Source organism: Sander vitreus, chromosome 8, assembly GCF_031162955.1.
Source record: "Sander vitreus isolate 19-12246 chromosome 8, sanVit1, whole genome shotgun sequence".
Lineage (NCBI taxonomy): Eukaryota > Metazoa > Chordata > Actinopteri > Perciformes > Percidae > Sander > Sander vitreus.
Window position 1 is genome coordinate 17,462,732 of NC_135862.1, and position 18,348 is coordinate 17,481,079.

Consider the following 18,348-nt stretch of genomic DNA (forward strand, 5'->3'; position numbering starts at 1 on the left):
CCTCACAGTCTTCTGCCTTAAATGTCTTCAGCAAATACAAAAAGCATACTTTTTTTTGTCAGGCAATAACTGTGTGAACTCTAACTATACTGCTGTCTACTAGTACACCTCTAGTTGTACTTGTTGATTTTCTTTTTGCAGTGCAGTCAGCCGTAACGCATGAGGAAAGCATTGTTTTTCCAATATTTTGACAGTTTAATGTACTTTAAATGGGTTTTGTCAAAGGGCATTTATGTTTAACCTCAAAGTCTTTCAAACTGACCATAATATAGATTCAGATCACACTTTGTGCCTGTTAGAAGCTTTTTTTTAATGTTGTGGCATCCATCTCTAAGGCTTTCCAAGATTTGTTCAGAAGTGTCTTTAGAGCCTCTTTGGGTGTCAACCGCATTTATACCTAATTATCAAACCGTTCTGTAGCTGCCTTTTTCCCATAACAGTGTGGTTGCCAAAGTGCAGCTAATGAAGTCCAAAAAGCTTTAGCTCAATGACATAGCCCCTGTCTATATCTATTTTGCTGAAGCCATTTTGTATCCCCTTTAGTAAACATTTGGTATAACCCGAGTGATAGCTCATAGTTAATTCATTTTCATAGCAGCTTTCGTGGATTATGTACACCATCGGTTTCTTAAAGAATTAGAGTTTTGTTGCAAGTTGGTTGGATTTTGTTATCTTTTTTTATGTTTCATTTCATTCACTTTTTTTTATTTAATCATTTGGCTCAGCCTCAAAATTACTGAACATTTATTTCATATCAGTGCGAATCAAAGGCAAAACATTAGAAACAAGGTTTTGCTGGAAATTATATGTAGGATGGAAGTGATTCAACATTTACCTCAATTAACTTCCCATGTTGGTAAGTTTCTCTGGAATTTGTTCTGGACTCAGGAATGTCCCTCTGGACTCATTACTGTTATATTGTATCTCATAATATATTGCTGTGTTGTATTTGCATAAACGCAGAGAATGTATCGCTAATGACCTCAAACTTTTGACAAGTGAACACTGAAACAGTGCTACCTCACTCTTCTAGAGAAATATGCAATACCTTATGTAGGGGGTGTTGATTTAGCCATCTGCTGAAATATATTGTATGTGGACAATCAAGTAGACATATGAATCATGCAAACAAATGTCACTGTGATCTCTGTTTTGGTCTTTAACGTATTTCTTGGACATGTGGCCATGAGGAATAAAACAATCTTGTGTGCTCTGTAGAAAGACTGTTCTTTTTTTGTGAACTCCTCAGTGCTTTTGCCAAAATGAAGATAAGTCGAAAGATCATTCTTCCAAAACAGATGTTCTAATATATCCCATGGCGTGCATCTTTTTATAGTTTCGGCTTGAAAAAAACTGCATCTAACAGTCTTTATCAGTGACTGAGTTGAAATGATTGACACTCATACTGATCCCAATGTCAAGAGTAAGCGTCCATGTTCAAAATGATTTAGGACTTTTCAAAACGTAGGTTACAAGGTGCTTCACGGTTACAAATGAAAGTACAAGTAGTAGAATGTAACTGAGTGTGTTTATTCATTTAATTCTACTTCATACATGTTCTCCATATTGCACTTTTTACTCCACTACATTTATTTGACAGCTGTAGTTTGTAAGATTTTGCACAGAAAACATAAGTTAATAAATATGATGCAGTGTTGTGGATTAAACTAATTAGCTCCATCTTGACTACGCTATTACAGTGCTACTTACACATTGTTGCATCATTAATGTGATAAGCTGAGGGAAAACACCGGGAGGGAATTTGTCCCTCCCTGGCCAGTAAGTCCCGGTTCAAAACGGTGTTATTAATAGAAGACGAGTGTGTTTTTACTGACGATTGGGTGAAATATACAACATTACTGCCGCCGTTCTTTTTACAGGCTGAAAAGAGAGAAATATGGCAAACACCAACGCGAAACAGAAAGACATTCATGACGTCAGGAGCCTCATCGAAAACAAGTTCGATGGACTGAAAACATCATTGGAATTTTTTACAAGGGGAACTAGGTGAAATAAAAAAAAAAAAAACGTAGAAATGGTGTTGGGTTTAATGAAGAGGGTTGATGAGCTAGAACGACAGAATGAGGAGAAAGACAACAACCTTGGAGGGCAGGATCAATGATCTAGAGCAGTACTCCAGAATAAACGACATAGTGGTGACAGGGTTTAAAACAAAGCCTCAGTCCTACTCCAAAGCAGCAGTCAGTTCACGAAGGGGTGACGTGTTCAACGAGGAAGGCAACCAGTCAATTGAACAGCAACTCATTAAGTTCTTACAGTCAAATGAAATCCTAGTAAATGAGCAGGGCATTGAAGCTTGCCACCCCCTCCCACAATCAAGAAAACAGAAAGAAGAGGGCAAGATAGCACCCATAATAGTGAGATTTACCAACAGAAAGTCTAAAATTAGCCTACTAAGAAAAGGGAAAATGCTCAAGGGGACCAATGTATTCTTAAATGAGCATCTTACAAAAAACAATGCTGAGTTAGCCTGGCGTGCAAGACAGCTGTGCAGAGAGAAAAAAAAATAAGGGTATGTGGAACAGAAACTGTAAAGTTTATATACAAACGGATGGAACTCCTGAAACAGCTGAAGTGAAGCTAGTGAGAGGCCTAGAAGACCTAGGAAAATATAAAGGAAGATGAGGCCTTATAGCCGAGGTAACACTATGATAAAGGCCACGAATACAAAACAAGCTTATGAACGTAAACCAAGATACAGATCCGGAAATTAACTTTTTCAACAATTTAGACAATTGCAATTATTTTTCTGTGGACCAATTTAACAATGATATTAAAGTAGAAGACAACATTTCAATTATTCATTTCAATAGTCGTAGCCTAAATAAGAACTTCCAGGACATAGTTGATTACCTAAGTGAATTTAAGAGGCCTTTCAGTGTTATAACAATTTCTGAAACTTGGATTGGTAATGGTAGGGGTGAGGAATATGAAATTCCAGGATATGGGTCAAAACACATAAACAGAACAGAAAAAGCAGGAGGAGGAACAGCGCTGTATGTAGATAGAAGATTAAATTATAGCGTAGTAGACAGGTTGACAGGGGCTGTGGAAAATGTTTGTGAATGCATAACTATAGAGATTGTTAAGAGCAGGAACAGAAATATCATGATAAGCTGTGTTTATCTGGCTCCGAGTTATGACATAACTATGTTCAAGGATTGGATGGAAAAAGTGTATGCAAAGACTGAACAGAAGGTCATGTTTATATGTGGGGACTTCAATATAGACTTACTGAACCCAAACAAGAAATCAGCGATAGATGATTTCATGGAAACTATTTATGCAGTGAGTCTATATCCCACAATAACAAAACCAAGTAGAATTACATCACATTCAGCCACAATTATAGATACTATATTTGTAAATAGTATGGAGAATAAAGTAGTAAGTGGGCTTCTTGTGAAAGACATTACTGACCATCTACCAGTCTTTGCCATATACGACTGTAATCATAAATTAATGGAGGAGAGCAACATTAGATACAGAACAATAAGAACTGTTGAAGCCGTGAATGCATTCAGAGCAGATCTCATGTCTCACGATTGGAGTGATGTTTTACAGGCCAAGGACGTAAATACTGCGTACGATACATTTCTTGACTCCTTCCTAGCACTTTACAACAAAAGCTGTCCAGTCATGCAAAGCAAATGGAAAAACAAAAGTAGGGCTAAGCCTTGGCTCACCAGGAGTATATTGAATGCATGTAAAAAAAGAACCTTATGTAGGCCTACAAAGAATTTATTGAATATAGATCCACAGACAAAGAAATCAAATATAAAAGATACAAAAACAAACTAACAACCATAATAAGAAAAAGTAAAAAGGAGTATTTTGATAATAAACTTGAAATCAATAAAAACAACACTAAGGGAACATATACATACATATACTAAATATAATTATTAGTAAAAAATCAACTGGTACCACATATTCCAGTCATTTTATTGACAACGGAAAAGTTGTTGATGACATGAATGCAGTGGCAGAAGGTTTTAATAAGTTTTTGTAACAGTAGGCCCCAATCTGGCAGGGGCAATTATACCGCCAGATGGGGGCAGTGTAGAACAATTTTATGGAGCCAGAAATTCTGAATCAATGTTCCTGAGAAAAGTGGGAGAGAATGAGATAATTGAACTTGTGAATAAATTGAAAAACAAAAAATCCATAGATTGGAATGGGATATACATGGCAATAGTAAAAGAAGTCATTTCAGACATTGTAGTGCCTCTGGCGTGCATTTGTAACCTATCATTCCAGTTGGGCTGTTTCCCTGACAAAATTAAAACAGCAAAAGTAATTCCACTGTTCAAGGCTGGAGATAAAAAATGATATACAAATTATAGACCGGTCTCACTCTTATCTCAATTTTGAGAAAAATGTGAAAAATGTGACAAGGGGGGGGGGGGCCTTATATAAGCTGAAGCTTCCGACCCTACCCTTTGGTTACGACCAATAAAAAGAAAAGAAAAGAAAAATTCAATAATATAATATATAATAGTAAAACACACACTTATGAGTATGTTTACTTTTGATAATATGCACTTTTTGACATTTGCAGGACTATTACTTGTAATGGAGTATTTTTATATTGCAGTATTGCTAGTTTTACTCAAATAAAAGATCTGAAAACTTCCTTCATCACTGGGAGGTACATACCAAAATAGAAAAGAATACTAAGTAAGTGGCCAGATGGGGGTAGTATTTCCTCTATAAAGACACCACACAAGTTCAGGGGGTATAATGCATCCATAAACATTTATCACATTTATCCATATTTTATTGATCAATCATCATTTTGACATCTCTTAATCCTGTCCTGGATTTTTATTGTCAATTAAGTTTTGTTTCTATTGCTACATTGGTCACAAACCAACTTGTACTGATTTGGAATTTGTTGTAAATGTTTTTTGTGTAAAACATTGAAAATTCACACGATTATGGAAGAAGTACAGAAAGAGACTGTATTGAGAGTTAATTCCTTTACTCTGCAGCAGAACTATGACAGAGGTTATACTAATGGACATAAGAGCTCATGGGTTAGAGAATGCGGGTGGGGGATGGGTCGCAGGATTTACTGTTGGGATAGTTATTCTATAGTGACACTGCTGGACTGGCATCTGGAACACTGTAGAAGAAAGATGCTACAGGCACAATTCAGAGGTATTATGAGATGATATCTCCGCCCACGGCTCCCGCCCGCCAGGAAAGAATAATACCATTCAAGTCACTCTGCAGATGAGGAGATCACTGTCCTGGGACGAAGACTGGAATATACTGTATGTAGCAAGTGAGGACAGCGCGAGTATTTTTCAACTTTGAACAACAAAAGACACCTGCAGCTGCTAAAGATTGCTTGAATATAGCTATATGAGAAATATATTTATATATTTTTAAAATCATGTAATGTGTAGGTTTTGTTACTCATTGTTGCTTAAACCTTAAACTTGTGATTCTAAATATCCAAGATATTTTAATGGGATGTTTTTGTGCTTTTGTGGCTTAGGCACAAAACAATGGCTTTGATTGACTTGTGGGGAGATTTCTCCAGGACTGAAAGCCAGAATGTGTTTCCATAAATCAAACAATCAATCTTCTTCACTGGGACCTCTGGGCTACTTGTGGATGTTTTAAAATAGGCTCTGAGAAACCTTCAGCACACTGTTGGCACCATGCCTTACCATGATGAGGAGTACCCAGGTCAGCCTCTGTGGCAGTCTGTGCTGCTCTTCTGCTGTAAGGGTATGATTGAGGGCATCATTGTCATACTCTTCTTCTGGCTTCTGGTGCAGGTCCTGTTCACCAAACAATTAGAAGGTATGGGCTCAAAGGAGTCATGTTTTTTCAAGTCTAAAACAATACTTACATGTCCATGTTGTTTACATTAAAAGAGTTATTGACACAATGTTTTTTTCTGTGTACATATAGATACATGAATATTGTTTTAAGACAGACTTGAAAAAGTGTGGACCACTCCTTTAACAGTACTTTAATATGAAACATGGGGTCAATGGGCAGATGATGTAAAATAATCCTATGTTATGTAATCCAGGGGTTGCATGAGAACAGTTTCTAAACTGCGGCCATCTGACTGATCTTATTATTCTCTTTTATGTCTACAGTTCACCTCCAAATTCTTCTTTTGGTGGGACTCATAGTCTTTTGTCTGTGTTTGGTCCTGGGATGTATTATGTGCTGGAGGAACAGTCAGATTTGTACAGTGAAAGACAAAGATCCTGTGATGTCAGCACCAGCTCATGCTGAACCTGTGACATTTGCCTTGAGCCCACCTCCCTCAGCAGCGACGACAGCATCCAGGCAGCAATACCATGAGCTAGATGGAGACATAGTGGAGTACCCCTCCACTTTCACCAGTCCTGCACCTTCGGAGGGAGAATTTACCTCTCTGTCATTCTCTAAAAGAGCTAGAGCTGCCTCTGAACAGAAGGAGCAGCCAAAGTCTTATTTTTCCCTCCGCCGCCTCAGCACACCACCACTAACAGCACCCCTTTATAAACCCATTGATCCCAGTCATGCTTCCCTGCATACATTTCCCAAATTGGGAATGTTGTCCAAAACATGCAAGGCTCTGCAGAGGCGCTGTATGTTGACTGGAGATAAAATATCTTATAATGAACACAGCAGGCTCACCAGCCCCAGTGCTGTCTCTCCTTCCATGCCTGAAGAACCAATCCCGCTGGCTCCGCTAAGCTATGGCTCCAGTGCCAGCTGCCAACAGCCAATACCACTGAAACCCTGCCTCCATTTCACTATGGCCTTCTCTCCAGAGCAGCAAACCCTGGCAGTCACTGTCCTCAGTCTCACTGGGACGCCCCACAAACTGGAGAATGTGTCTGTGCTGGGCAGCCTGCCGCCTTTGTACCCCTGTCCCATACAGGCCTCTGCCCAGAGCAGCCTCAGCCCTGAGACCCACAGCCTGGTGCTGGTTTTGAAGGTGAGCTCTGTGAAGGAGCTCCAAAAGTGTGTTCTGAGAATAGCCATATCCACACAGGAACCTTCCAGCATGAGAGGCACCACACTGGGTGAACTGGAGGCTGAATGTGGAGGAAAAGAATGGGGAGCAGAGCACCCGTTTCACATGACAAAAGAGCTTAACCCAAACAAGTGCCAGCTAAAAAAGGTATCGGTGGATTTATTTAATATATGTGACGATGTGTTGTCTATATTTTTAAGATACATAGAGAGGTATGGGCAGATTAACCTGTTAGGAGGCACCGAGGCAAAAATCTGTTGCTGGGCCCCTTTTTGGCACTTTTTACAACATCAGTTTAAGAATAAAAAGGTCAAGAATGAACAATCAAGCTCTACATTCAAGGTCTACATATAACATTGTAACATAACATTGTCCTTTTTTATTGTAATTTCAACCTGCCTAATGGACTACAGATGGAAATTAGCCCTTGGGCTACAATCTGGCACTTATACGTTTACTGTTGTACATGTTCATCAAATGTGCATTGTCCTGAAAATAATAAAAAACAAAAATAAATAAACACACAGTGAACCTGGGGTTTTGGGGTCTCTGTGGATCTGGTGGCCCGGGACAGAAAGTTGCCTGTTTTGCCTGGTTGGTAATCCAGTTTTGCATGGAGGTTACCAGTTAAAATGATCTGCTTAAACAAGCAAAAAGGGGTAAACATGGAGACATGTCCATGTGCTGCATTGCATATGGACATGTGATCTCCGTGGTCGGTGCAATTTTAAAATAATCCTTTGGTGATTTATGTGATTTTTGTTTGTTCCCACATGTTACAAAGCGAAAGTCTCATGCTGCATTTCCTGCTGATCGAGGTTCCCCTCTCTGCTCTTTGACTGCAGGGTCTGATCTCACAGGATGCACCGATGTGTCCTCCACAGATCTTTGTTTTGCTTCAGTATCAGACTCTGGCCCACCGCATCAAAGCTACGGTCCTCAGAGCAGATAACCTAGACAACCTCGTTTACACATTGGCTGCAGCAGGTACAACCAGCATTTAATGTCACTTGAATTTGACAAAATATATATTTTGAGATCCCATAAGGACATCATGCATGGAGGCATTATGTAAGCATGCGTGGGCAGAACTAACTTTTTGCCTTTCAGGGGCAGAGGTAAAATAATTCCCTATGTTTGCTTTTAATGTTTAGGGGATTAAATGATGTCTCACAGGGCCTGAATGCAGCAGGAGATCATCCCTTTTTATAATGACATTGTGGTTTAATCCCTCACTATTCACAATCCTCAGAAAAATGTTCCAATCTCCTCTGGATCTCTGATCTGACAGATCTAATCTTTGTTTGCATTAGCCTGTCAAGGCATTACATTTATTGCAGACAAGCACATCATGTATAAAGAGCCATTAGATTGTATGATATCAGTTTCATGTACATTATGTCACATGCATTTGACTTGGATAATCTCTTTATCAGATTCTGAAAGTATTTGTTTACCGTATGAGAGAATAGACAGAAGTGCGTAGTATGGATAAAGGAAAATATGTATTTTATGCATTCTAGCTCCATGTTTTACCTGATCATAACTTATGGTGAATTTACAGGAGAAAATGTGTGATAACAGTAAAAAAAGTGGTTTCATTTTATTTTTACATTTTTATAACTGGACTGGGCATACACATTCTTGTGAGATGTGATTTTTCAACATTTCCACCTTTTGATAAATGTGTTTTAGATCTTAATAACTAATACAGAGACTCTGGATTAGAAGAATTCCACACCTTATAACGTGTGTGTGTGTGCCTGTGCACAGAATACCAGGTGGTGATCAATCTGCATCATGAAGGAGTTGTGATCAGCAGCAGAGAAACTGAAGGAGGGTCCTGTTCTGTGTGGAATACTTCTTTCCTATTTGACCTGCCTCCAGGAGACATCAGTCAGCTGCCCCTCATGCTCGAGTTCATAATCACGCAGGTAAAGATCACTTTGGGGGCTCACAATTACAGAATAAAATGCATTCTGCAAATAACTACATTTATTTGTGATGTAACCCTGTGATTTCCACATTCCTACTCCTTTTTTCCGTGACAAATTCAGGTCCTTTCAGAAGGTAAAGTTCTTGGTCGAGTCCTAATTGGAGCAGAGGCTGCAGATGCAGGACGTGCTCACTGGAGGGACATGTGCAGCCTGCAGGTGGAGCAGGCACGCTGGCACACTGTACAACCAGACCTATAAAGCGCTGACAAGTGTGCTGAAATAATTATTTTGTGAACAGTGGACCTGACACACTGTATGAACTAAGTGAGCATCCAAGCTACGCTATTATAGGTCACCTTTACCACGAAGTGCACACAGCTAATGTTTCACTTTGTATATCAAATGATGTGTTTCCTGAGAGTTCTAATGGATGTATATTTGGCACTCAGCAAAAAAATCTGTCGATGGCCTTATTTCAATGTATCAACCTGTGAATTCACATATGGAAAAGGTACTGTATATGCACAAAATGACCTTTGTAAATGTAAGTTCAGAATGTGAAGGCTTATAACAGAACAATGTATTGTGTAATATTACCTAGAACAGACTTTCGAAATGGATCTTTTACAATTTCTGAAAACTTATCTCTTGTAAGCATTCAATATCTCTCCTAGTAAACAAAGGGAAAACATTATGGTAATTGAATGGACATTTATCTAGAAATACTGAAGAGTTACTACAGCATTCAGTCCTAAAAAACATGTAATACACACAAATGTACTTTGTATTCTCTTATGTGCATCTACATAATGCCACTGTTCTTTTGAGATACGTTTGAAATATCTTGTTGGCTAAAGGATGAATGATGAATGTCAGAATGATGTAAAGAACCATATCATGTCACATAAATAAAACACACTTTTGCCTGAGGTAGCTTGGTGACTTTTATTAACGCTATTGTCGGAGGTTAAAGTATCACCTAAGCAGAATCTTGTCTTTAAATTGTTGAAGTGAATTAGTCCTTAAATTTCATTTGAGTAAAACAAACATACAGTATAAGCTATAAGGCACCACGTTGGCTCACCCTGTAATGACTGGTCTATGTATAGACTTGTATATAGCAATGCAGGAGTCTTAACAAAACACATCATTTGTCCTCTCCCTCCTCTTCATCTTCATTAGGGCTACAGATATCTACAAGCTCAGCCAGGAATATTCCATCAGGATAGAGGAAAGGTGGCCTCTTCTGCTGCAAGTCAATCTCATCTGACCAGTGAGAGGACTTGTCTGTTAGTTTCTTTGCAGTAGAAGGGCAGTCTTGGGTTGGCTGCTTGCAGCTTAGTGTGGCTAAATTGGGGAAATAATTACACAAAAATTATTATTTCAAAATATCAATTTTGTATTCTTACACATGCAGAAGGTAGAAGGTCATGGACAGAAGATACATTAATTAAGGTCAGGGAAAAGCTGGTTATTTTATTAAACAATGTGCTTCATAATTAACTTAGGTATTTGTGGATATGTCCCTGTCTGAGATAAAGATATGAATCCCATGATTTTCCCAAAAACTCAAAAAAACAAACACAAAACAGATTACAGCACACATCTACACTAATGATTATTACATCCATTCATGCACAACTTCACCTTGCAGCAGATTCTCATTTTTTGCCTTCAGATTGCGGATTTCTGCACTCATAGTTGACATCTGGCAAAGGAGGGAACAGTTTCAAATCTCTCATTTTATCTTTATATTAGATGCTTCTGTAAGACCTCTTTTACAAACGTAGTCTATATTTTTCATTTAATGCTTTTTAACGCAGATTTGGGTTATTATTTTTTCACATCTCTTTTTCAAATAACAGCTCAAAATGAATTACAAAAGAGGGCAACATATTTTTTATTGTAAAGTGCAATTCCTGTTTGAAATTTAAGACCTTGATCTTGTGTCACACAGTCTGTAGTTTTTAGTTGGCATTGGAAATTTCTTTTTTTATCGTCACTCAATACCATTAGGACTTTTTAATGATGATACAGGCTTTATCATATTATGGCTGGATGTTACTGACTGCTTCTCTGTTGTCACACTATTGTAGTCATAGGCCTACAGTATAAAGGCCTCTTTACAGTCGCTGTTCCCAACCTGTCGCACGACAATGTGACGTAAAAATTACATAGATCTCGCTGGCACGCCAGGATTTAAAGTCAATTTTTTTCAGCGGCGCACGACAAAGCGGAAACAGGAAGCATGGACGAGTTCGAGGGCAACAGGATGCAGTACTCTCAGAGTGACTGCAAGTCTCTCTTGTAAACTTACTCGGTTAAGATGAGTTCTTTTATGGTGAACGAAAGGCTTGATCCGACGAAGTAGGTCATTGAATCAAAATATTGACGTCAATGCTGCTGCCACTTCTGCCGTTGTTTACCTTTTTCTTCTTCTTCTAGTCCGTAGAAATAGCAAAGTCGGTAGCCTTTCCTCAGTTGCGACACCTCTGTTCAGGAGAAGACTGCAACTAGTGTCGCGACCACCACGCGCGAGTATAAATAGTTATGGCGCTCCCATGACGTCACATTGTCGTGCGACAGGTCAGGAACGGCAGGTATACCGCTTGCTTAAGACAGTGATGCACTGTAACTCTTTCCTATCCTCTTACGGCAAAGTCAGATGTGTTCCAGCTGACCAGTTAACCCCTCAGCTTCAAATCCGATTATTTACCGAGTAGAAAGAGTCATATGTGAGAGTAATGTTTCACATTTTAAGAGGTTATGCAGCCAGGCTGACACCCCTCCCAGAATGCTCTTTGATTAAAGCAGAAACTGGGATTAGTTTAGTGTGTGTGTGTGTGTGTGTGTGTGTGTGTGTGTGTGTGTGTGTGTGTGTGTGTGTGTGTGTGTGTGTGTGTGTGTGTGTGTGTGTTTGACAATGAATGAATGTGCAGGTAGTTCTGTTAATTTTATGATATCTGTATACCAAGATTATGCCATCAATGATTTTGTCGCAGATGCTAATGCATTAGTTATGAAACATCCTAGCATGCAGACAGGCAGATAGACATTGGTATTTTGAGTGGTGTGGTGGCTGCAGGTTTTATGATGGTTAGCTGTTGCATATATAGCCTGTATAGACGGATTTTCAACTTGGTAACCATTCCAATTGGTGTAATTTAAGCTTTTACAACCTGTTGGCTTTGGTTGTGGAAGTTTTCCTCAGCATGAGCCTCTTCTGCTGGCCTTCCCTCCTCCCCTCCTGGCCAGTCACTGCCCTCCTCGTCCTCCTCAAACACTGGCATCAAACCTGAGCCCTGCTGCCAGCTCCTCCTGTCCACTGGATTCTGATTGAAAAAAAGCAAAACAAGTTATTTCTGCACATATTCACATTGGTGTAATCTATTTAATCTCTATAAGTATTTGTTGGTTGCTTGAGAGGTTCTGTACCCTTAAAACTGTAGATGGTTGGGACCAGTCTTGTAGTGAGGATGCTCCAGTCTGACCTGCTGCTGATCTGTTGTCAACCTTTTCCACCTCCTTTACTTCTCGCTCCTTAAACAGACTCTTTAACTACAAATATGGTAAAATACAGTACATTCCTCTTGTGATGCTTGTTGACATTAACAACAGGTATAAACAAGACTAGCCACACTTGCAGCCTTAAGGGGCTTGAGCGAAATGCTAATGTCAGCATTTGAACATGCTCATAATGACAATGCTAACATAAAGATATCATTTTATGTTCACCTTTTGTTCACCTTATGTTCAGTGGTGAAAGAAGTACTTATTTAAGTAAAAGTAGCAGTACCACAGAGTAGAGAAACTCTGTTACAAGTACAATTCAGCTATACAAGTTTTTACTAGAGGAAAAGCATCAAAAGTAAAAGAATGGGCCATTTCAAAATAATGTATATGATTGGCTATTATTGCATTATAATTATTGATGCATTCATGTGTAGAATACATCACAACGTTGCAGCTGGTAAAGGTGGGGCTAATTTTAATAACTTTATTTACTTCTGGGTTGCTTGCTGAAATTGAGTGAATTTCAGCAAATCATTAAGATTCATCCTCTGGGATATGACCGATCAATCCAATAGTTTTTCATTCTGAAGTCGTGGACCGACAGACCGACAGACCGACAGACTGATAGATGGACATTAACATTCCTAAAAAAACTGAAATCATGTTGGCATCATGCAATTATACCTGCTCAGTGACCATCCTCCTCTGCTGGTCTGTCTCCAGATTAACTGGACCGACAGTGTTATCCTTTCTGCCTTCAACAGATGGTTTGTCATCTTTAACCTGTAGACAAGGAGTCTGTCATTTAATATGTTCATCACCACGATAGGTGTTTTTTGTTTTATGAACTTTACCAGGTAAAGCTGCCTCAGTGTTTGAAGTTTCTGGATTGCTAGTGTTTCCCCCTGCTTCAGCTGGTTCATCCTCCTCCTGCTCTCTGAAAACGTGTGGAGGAAGAAGTTTTAGAGCTGAGCCAATGAGGAAAATCAACACGCTATCCTCTGTAGCTTTTTTTCAAAAGCAGGCTCATACCTTCCAGCTGGGTCCTCAGTGAGTCAGTGGTTGAGACATTTGCTTGGCCTCCATCATCTTGATCTTGAGATGCCTTTTTCATGAGCGTTCATGAGAAACAGATGATGAAGGAAGAAGAGATATGCTAGTTAATCCCCCATTCAACACATCTGCTGGTTAAGAGGGGAGTTAGCAGAGATCTATTACATTCATAGCTTGGTGAGGCTGCATGTTAAGAGTGTAACGACTGCACCTTGAGCTCCAGAGCAGAAAACTTGAGTTGAGCCTAATTTTTTCTGTCTCTCTCAGCCTTTCTAGACTCTTCAATGCTTTTCCCTATCACAGTAAGGATGATGATTATGAAGATCAAATTCATTCAGTGAGGGAGGAACATCTTGTTACCTGAGGGGCTTTGTTTTGGCTGCTGTGGGAGTCTGATGGTTGCTCCCATAACAAAGAGAATTCTGATAAGCTGATGAACAGACAGGATGGACAACACGATGAAGAGACAGAGACAGATCACAGAATTTAATTATGAGTGTTTGCTGTTGATGCATTTTGAAAATGAAAATCTCATAAAAATCCACTCACTCTGTCTGTGTCTCTGTGTCCTCAGTCTGCACTGAGGCTTCACCACCTGCAAATACAAGGTCACAGCACTTTAACATCCTCTTGTGTTTAAAGAATAAAATAACACTTTCTGTGCTTTGACAATAATCTTGTTAAACAGTCTATGGAATATTTAAAGGTGCCACAGACTGCTGAGAAATATGTACATTCACCTTTATCTTTATATATTTGAAGCAAAACCTGACTCCTGCTCCTTTCCAGCTCAAGCTCTTGTTTGCATGCGTCAAGCTCAACCCTTAGCAGGGAGTCTGATTCCTTCTGTTAAAAAGCACATATTTAAATAATGCTACTTCTTTAACAATGAGATTATCTCAGTGCCCTAACGCTGAGTGATACATTACCTTTGCTTTGGTCAGGACTGTCTCCAAATCAGCTTTGTGCTGCAGCAGATTCTCAATTTCTTCCCTATAGGTAGGAAAATATGCATTATCAAAACAAGATGTGGGATGTGTGTCCAAAAGCTAATGTGTGATTTAGACAGCAATTAATTAGGGGAAGTTGTGATTTATAATATTGACTCACCTGCTTTTCTGGCCCTCTTTCTGAAGTTTTTCAATCTCAGTTTCCAGATGTTCAGTTTCCACTTGGAGCTGAAATTAGATTTTAGATTTTTTATTTTTTTTATTTAGATGTCTCTAAATCCACTGATGTAGTACACCATTATTTAAAGCAGTGGTCTTACTTCATTTCTGGAGTTGTTCTTTTTGAGTTCCTCTAGCTCCTCCTGTGTGGATTGCAGGGTCAAAGCCACCTTTTGCCATTTCTCTGCCCAGTGCGAGGCCACAGCTTTTAGTTCCTCGATGCTCTGAATGCTCACTGCATCTTTTTCCTGATGCTGTCTGTCTTGCAGGTGAAGCTTCTCCTCCTTCTCAAGAACCTCAGCCTCCAAACACAAGCACTGATCCTGCAGTTTCTGTTTTTCTAATACCAAAACGGCCACAGATTGCCTGGATAAATAGTTTGAGGGTTTCAGTAAAAAGAGGGTAATTATACTACATTATAATACGTTCAATCAATATCTCACCTGAGCTGCGGGCACTTTTCTTTCATCTCCGTTAACTCCTCATGTCCACATTCATTAATTTTACTCAACAGCTTCTCTTTTTCTGTGATCAGCTGAGATCGTTCTGCCTCCAGATCTGTTATCTGTTTGGAATTGGTGTCCCTCTCTGCTGTTACCTCCTGTAGCTGAGACTGTGATGTTTTCAGTTTCTGCTCAATCATTTCAAGTTCAAATGACAGCTTTTCATTTACCTGGTGTAAAGACACAACAGGGATCATTTAATAAACAATTCAGAAAAAGGTGAAACCCCAAAAAAAGATGTCCACTTAGAACTTTCAACCTCTTTAAGAGCCTTAAATTCTCCCTTCATCAGAACAGTTTCCTGATCCTGTTTGTTGTGGGACTCAGTGTCACAACCCTCTGAACCTTGTTGGGCCCTCTGCAGCTGCCGCTCCAGGACCTGGGCCCTCTGGTGCAGATCTGCTTTCTCCTATACAACACACATGCAAAAAATAAAGCTAGTCATAATTCCAAATCATGATATTTTGATCTTGAATGCTTCAGACATTGTAGTTAAGATTATATATGATACCTGGATCAGGCAATCTTTGTCAGACAGAGCCCCTGTAAGTTTGGCCTTCAGTTCTTTTATATTATGCCCCAGCTTTAGCACTTGAGTTGACAAGAGGGCTTTTTCCTGAGAAGAATTAAAGACCATTTTCAAGGTGCTCATTCTTATTACACACAATATAAAATGTTGTAATGTACCTGTAGGATGAGATAATATTGAATCTGAGGCAAACTGACCAGGCATGCTTGGCTGATCTTGTTGTTAGCTTCACTCAGCTGTTCTTGCACTTCAGAGTGATTCTGTCTTTTACGATTCATATCCTCTACTTGATTCAACAGCGCCCTCTGTGTCTAGATACATAGAAAAAAAATACACAGAGTCCAGAGGCGTAAAAGTAACGAAAAAGAAAATGGCAGTACAACAAACAACTGCAGTGTAGCTTTGTGATTTCAACATTTTAAGATTTCCCTTATATAACTGACCTCTGTAGAAGTCTGGAGTTTCTGGAGTGCCTGGTTTCGTTCTTGTTCGTGTGTCTTTGCCCTCGTCTCAGCATCTCTCAGAGCCTCTCTCAGCTTGCACAGCTCTGTGTCAACCTTCTGCCTCTCCTGAATTAAAGTGTAAAAGCAGTGTTTGGCAAGCAAAAATACAGAATAATACAGTATTTAGAACACAAATCTATTTTCATAATACATGAAGCTTACACACCTGCCTGTTAAAGTCTTCTTGACTCATTGGTAATGTTCTGCTGAGCGAGCCAGGAGTTCTTTCAGTTGGCTGATCATTGCTTGCTCTGTCCAAAGAAGACCTCATTTGCAACAATTCCTTCTCCAGTTGTAGGACCCTTGTGAGTGAATTTCACATGAAGACTTTCAATCTTTTCTAAAGTCTTGTTTGTTTTTTAAATTTCCCTTCCATGTCTTTTGCTGCACTTACTTTTCATGAAGCTCTCCACGTTGCCGACTCTTTTCAAATTGGGATAATCCAGCTGCCTCCTTCTCTTGCTCAAGAGTGTTCATAATTTTTGACAGCTGCTGTGAAACACATCAGTGAAGAAATGAAGATAAGATAAAAATATGTATCCCACACCGGTCAAAATGTACATGTTACAGCAGCTCAAAGTAATGATACAAATGAAGCAAGATAAAAATACAAAAATAAATATATGATTATAAATAATTTATTTTAAATAATAAAATAAAAAAAGAATAGAATAAGATTTCAATAATGCTATATATATTACACCAATTAGAGTAAAATAGAATAAAGCTATACACACTAAAATAAAATAGAATAGAACAAAAGCGCACCTTTCACTTAAACACAATTTACTGTTTCACTTACCTTACGTTTCATGTCAAGCAGTTGTGCAGTAGTTATGTTGTAGCTCAGCTGTGAATTTCTGGTCCTCAGTTGGTCCAGCTGAGTGTCTAAACACTCGTGAGCAGCCTGCAGCCATTGCACCCCTTCTGCTTGTCTAAAGCTGCTTTCACCTCGGGCAGCCCTTAATTCTTTCCCTGGAGATGGAGGAAAAGGTCGTGGAGCACCCTCAGGTGACAGATGGGACAATGATTGCCACTTCCTTAGACCTGGGTCATCCTGTCTGAAGCCACCAGTGCTCCCAGATGTGCTGGAATACAGTATATCAGTCAGAATTTACACCACCCTGACTTGAAAATGAACATTACTGTGTCTCTGTCATTTAAAAACTGTACACATTTCCGCCTCACCTTGCACTGATATTGGACAGAAACCCCGTTCCAGAGACAGTTGCCATACCATACCATGCTGAGGTCTAAGAAAGATAAGCACAATTTTTTTTAAAGAACTAGCCTACACTTTGATCAACCTGCTCTACCCGATAAAAGACCATACCTGGGTCTTACCTGAGCTGAAACGCAAGATTTGGTGTCCCACATGTTGAGGTCTGTGAGAGAAAATGGACTTGAACTTCTGTATGAGGGTCTAAACATTTTTGGAGTGTCTTCCTAGATCCAAGTTATTTCTTCCCTTTGAATGGGTGAGGCTACAGTCCTCATCTCCCCACGTATCTTCCCACGCGTCAGGGATAGATTTTCACACAAAGGTGGCAGCTCGAGATGTGTGGCTATTCTTAGATCATGTCTTGATATTTCCACCACTTGCTTGATGGTCAACAACTAGTTTTAACACTGCATGATTATTACAATGTGTTTGTGATTTACTTTCATTATAATAACACCCTTTTCCATATCAAAATGTATGTCTGTATAAAATGCTGATTGATAAGAAAAGAAACAACATATGTTTTGATTAAATAGCTGTAGTCTGCACAAAATGACTTTCTCTTACAGTACCTTGCTGTAGAAACCCTCTCCAGTTCACTGACAATGGTCATTTTTGTCACATTGCTCTGCTTGTAAGCCTCACACAGCTTTGATTGCAAGCTTTTCAGTGTACAGCGCTTGAACTGAGTATCCATGGTAACCATGTACACAGGACGCAGTGGGGTGGATGTGTCATGTGCTAAACACTTCTGGGATAGTCTCCACATGATCTCACTCAGCCTGCTGACTGGCTGTTTGTTGACATGAGTTGTTAAGAACATCTCACAAACACTGATCATAACACACATAGCTTACCTCTGATTAATTATGTATGGCAGTGGATGTGTCATGATTGATTAGGA

The 18,348-nt window shown here is 39.3% G+C and overlaps 2 protein-coding genes across 2 annotated transcripts; both read right to left on the reverse strand.

Annotated features, from left to right (window-relative positions):
• Positions 1-12,116: 12,116 nt before the first annotated feature.
• On the reverse strand, positions 12,117-13,579 carry LOC144521685 (uncharacterized). Its single transcript, XM_078256238.1, has 5 exons — positions 13,498-13,579; positions 13,320-13,402; positions 13,150-13,248; positions 12,388-12,510; positions 12,117-12,284 (listed from the first exon to the last, which is right to left on the reverse strand). The coding sequence occupies exons 1-5, from the start codon at positions 13,577-13,579 to the stop codon at positions 12,117-12,119; spliced, it is 555 nt and encodes a 184-aa protein (XP_078112364.1).
• Positions 13,580-14,624: 1,045 nt separating this feature from the next.
• Positions 14,625-18,141, reverse strand: LOC144521686 (uncharacterized). The gene is made up of 9 exons (XM_078256239.1): positions 18,017-18,141; positions 17,025-17,310; positions 16,163-16,288; positions 15,917-16,030; positions 15,702-15,806; positions 15,450-15,599; positions 15,131-15,360; positions 14,789-15,053; positions 14,625-14,696 (listed from the first exon to the last, which is right to left on the reverse strand). Exons 1-9 carry the CDS (start codon positions 18,139-18,141, stop codon positions 14,625-14,627), a joined length of 1,473 nt encoding a protein of 490 aa, XP_078112365.1.
• Positions 18,142-18,348: the final 207 nt, after the last annotated feature.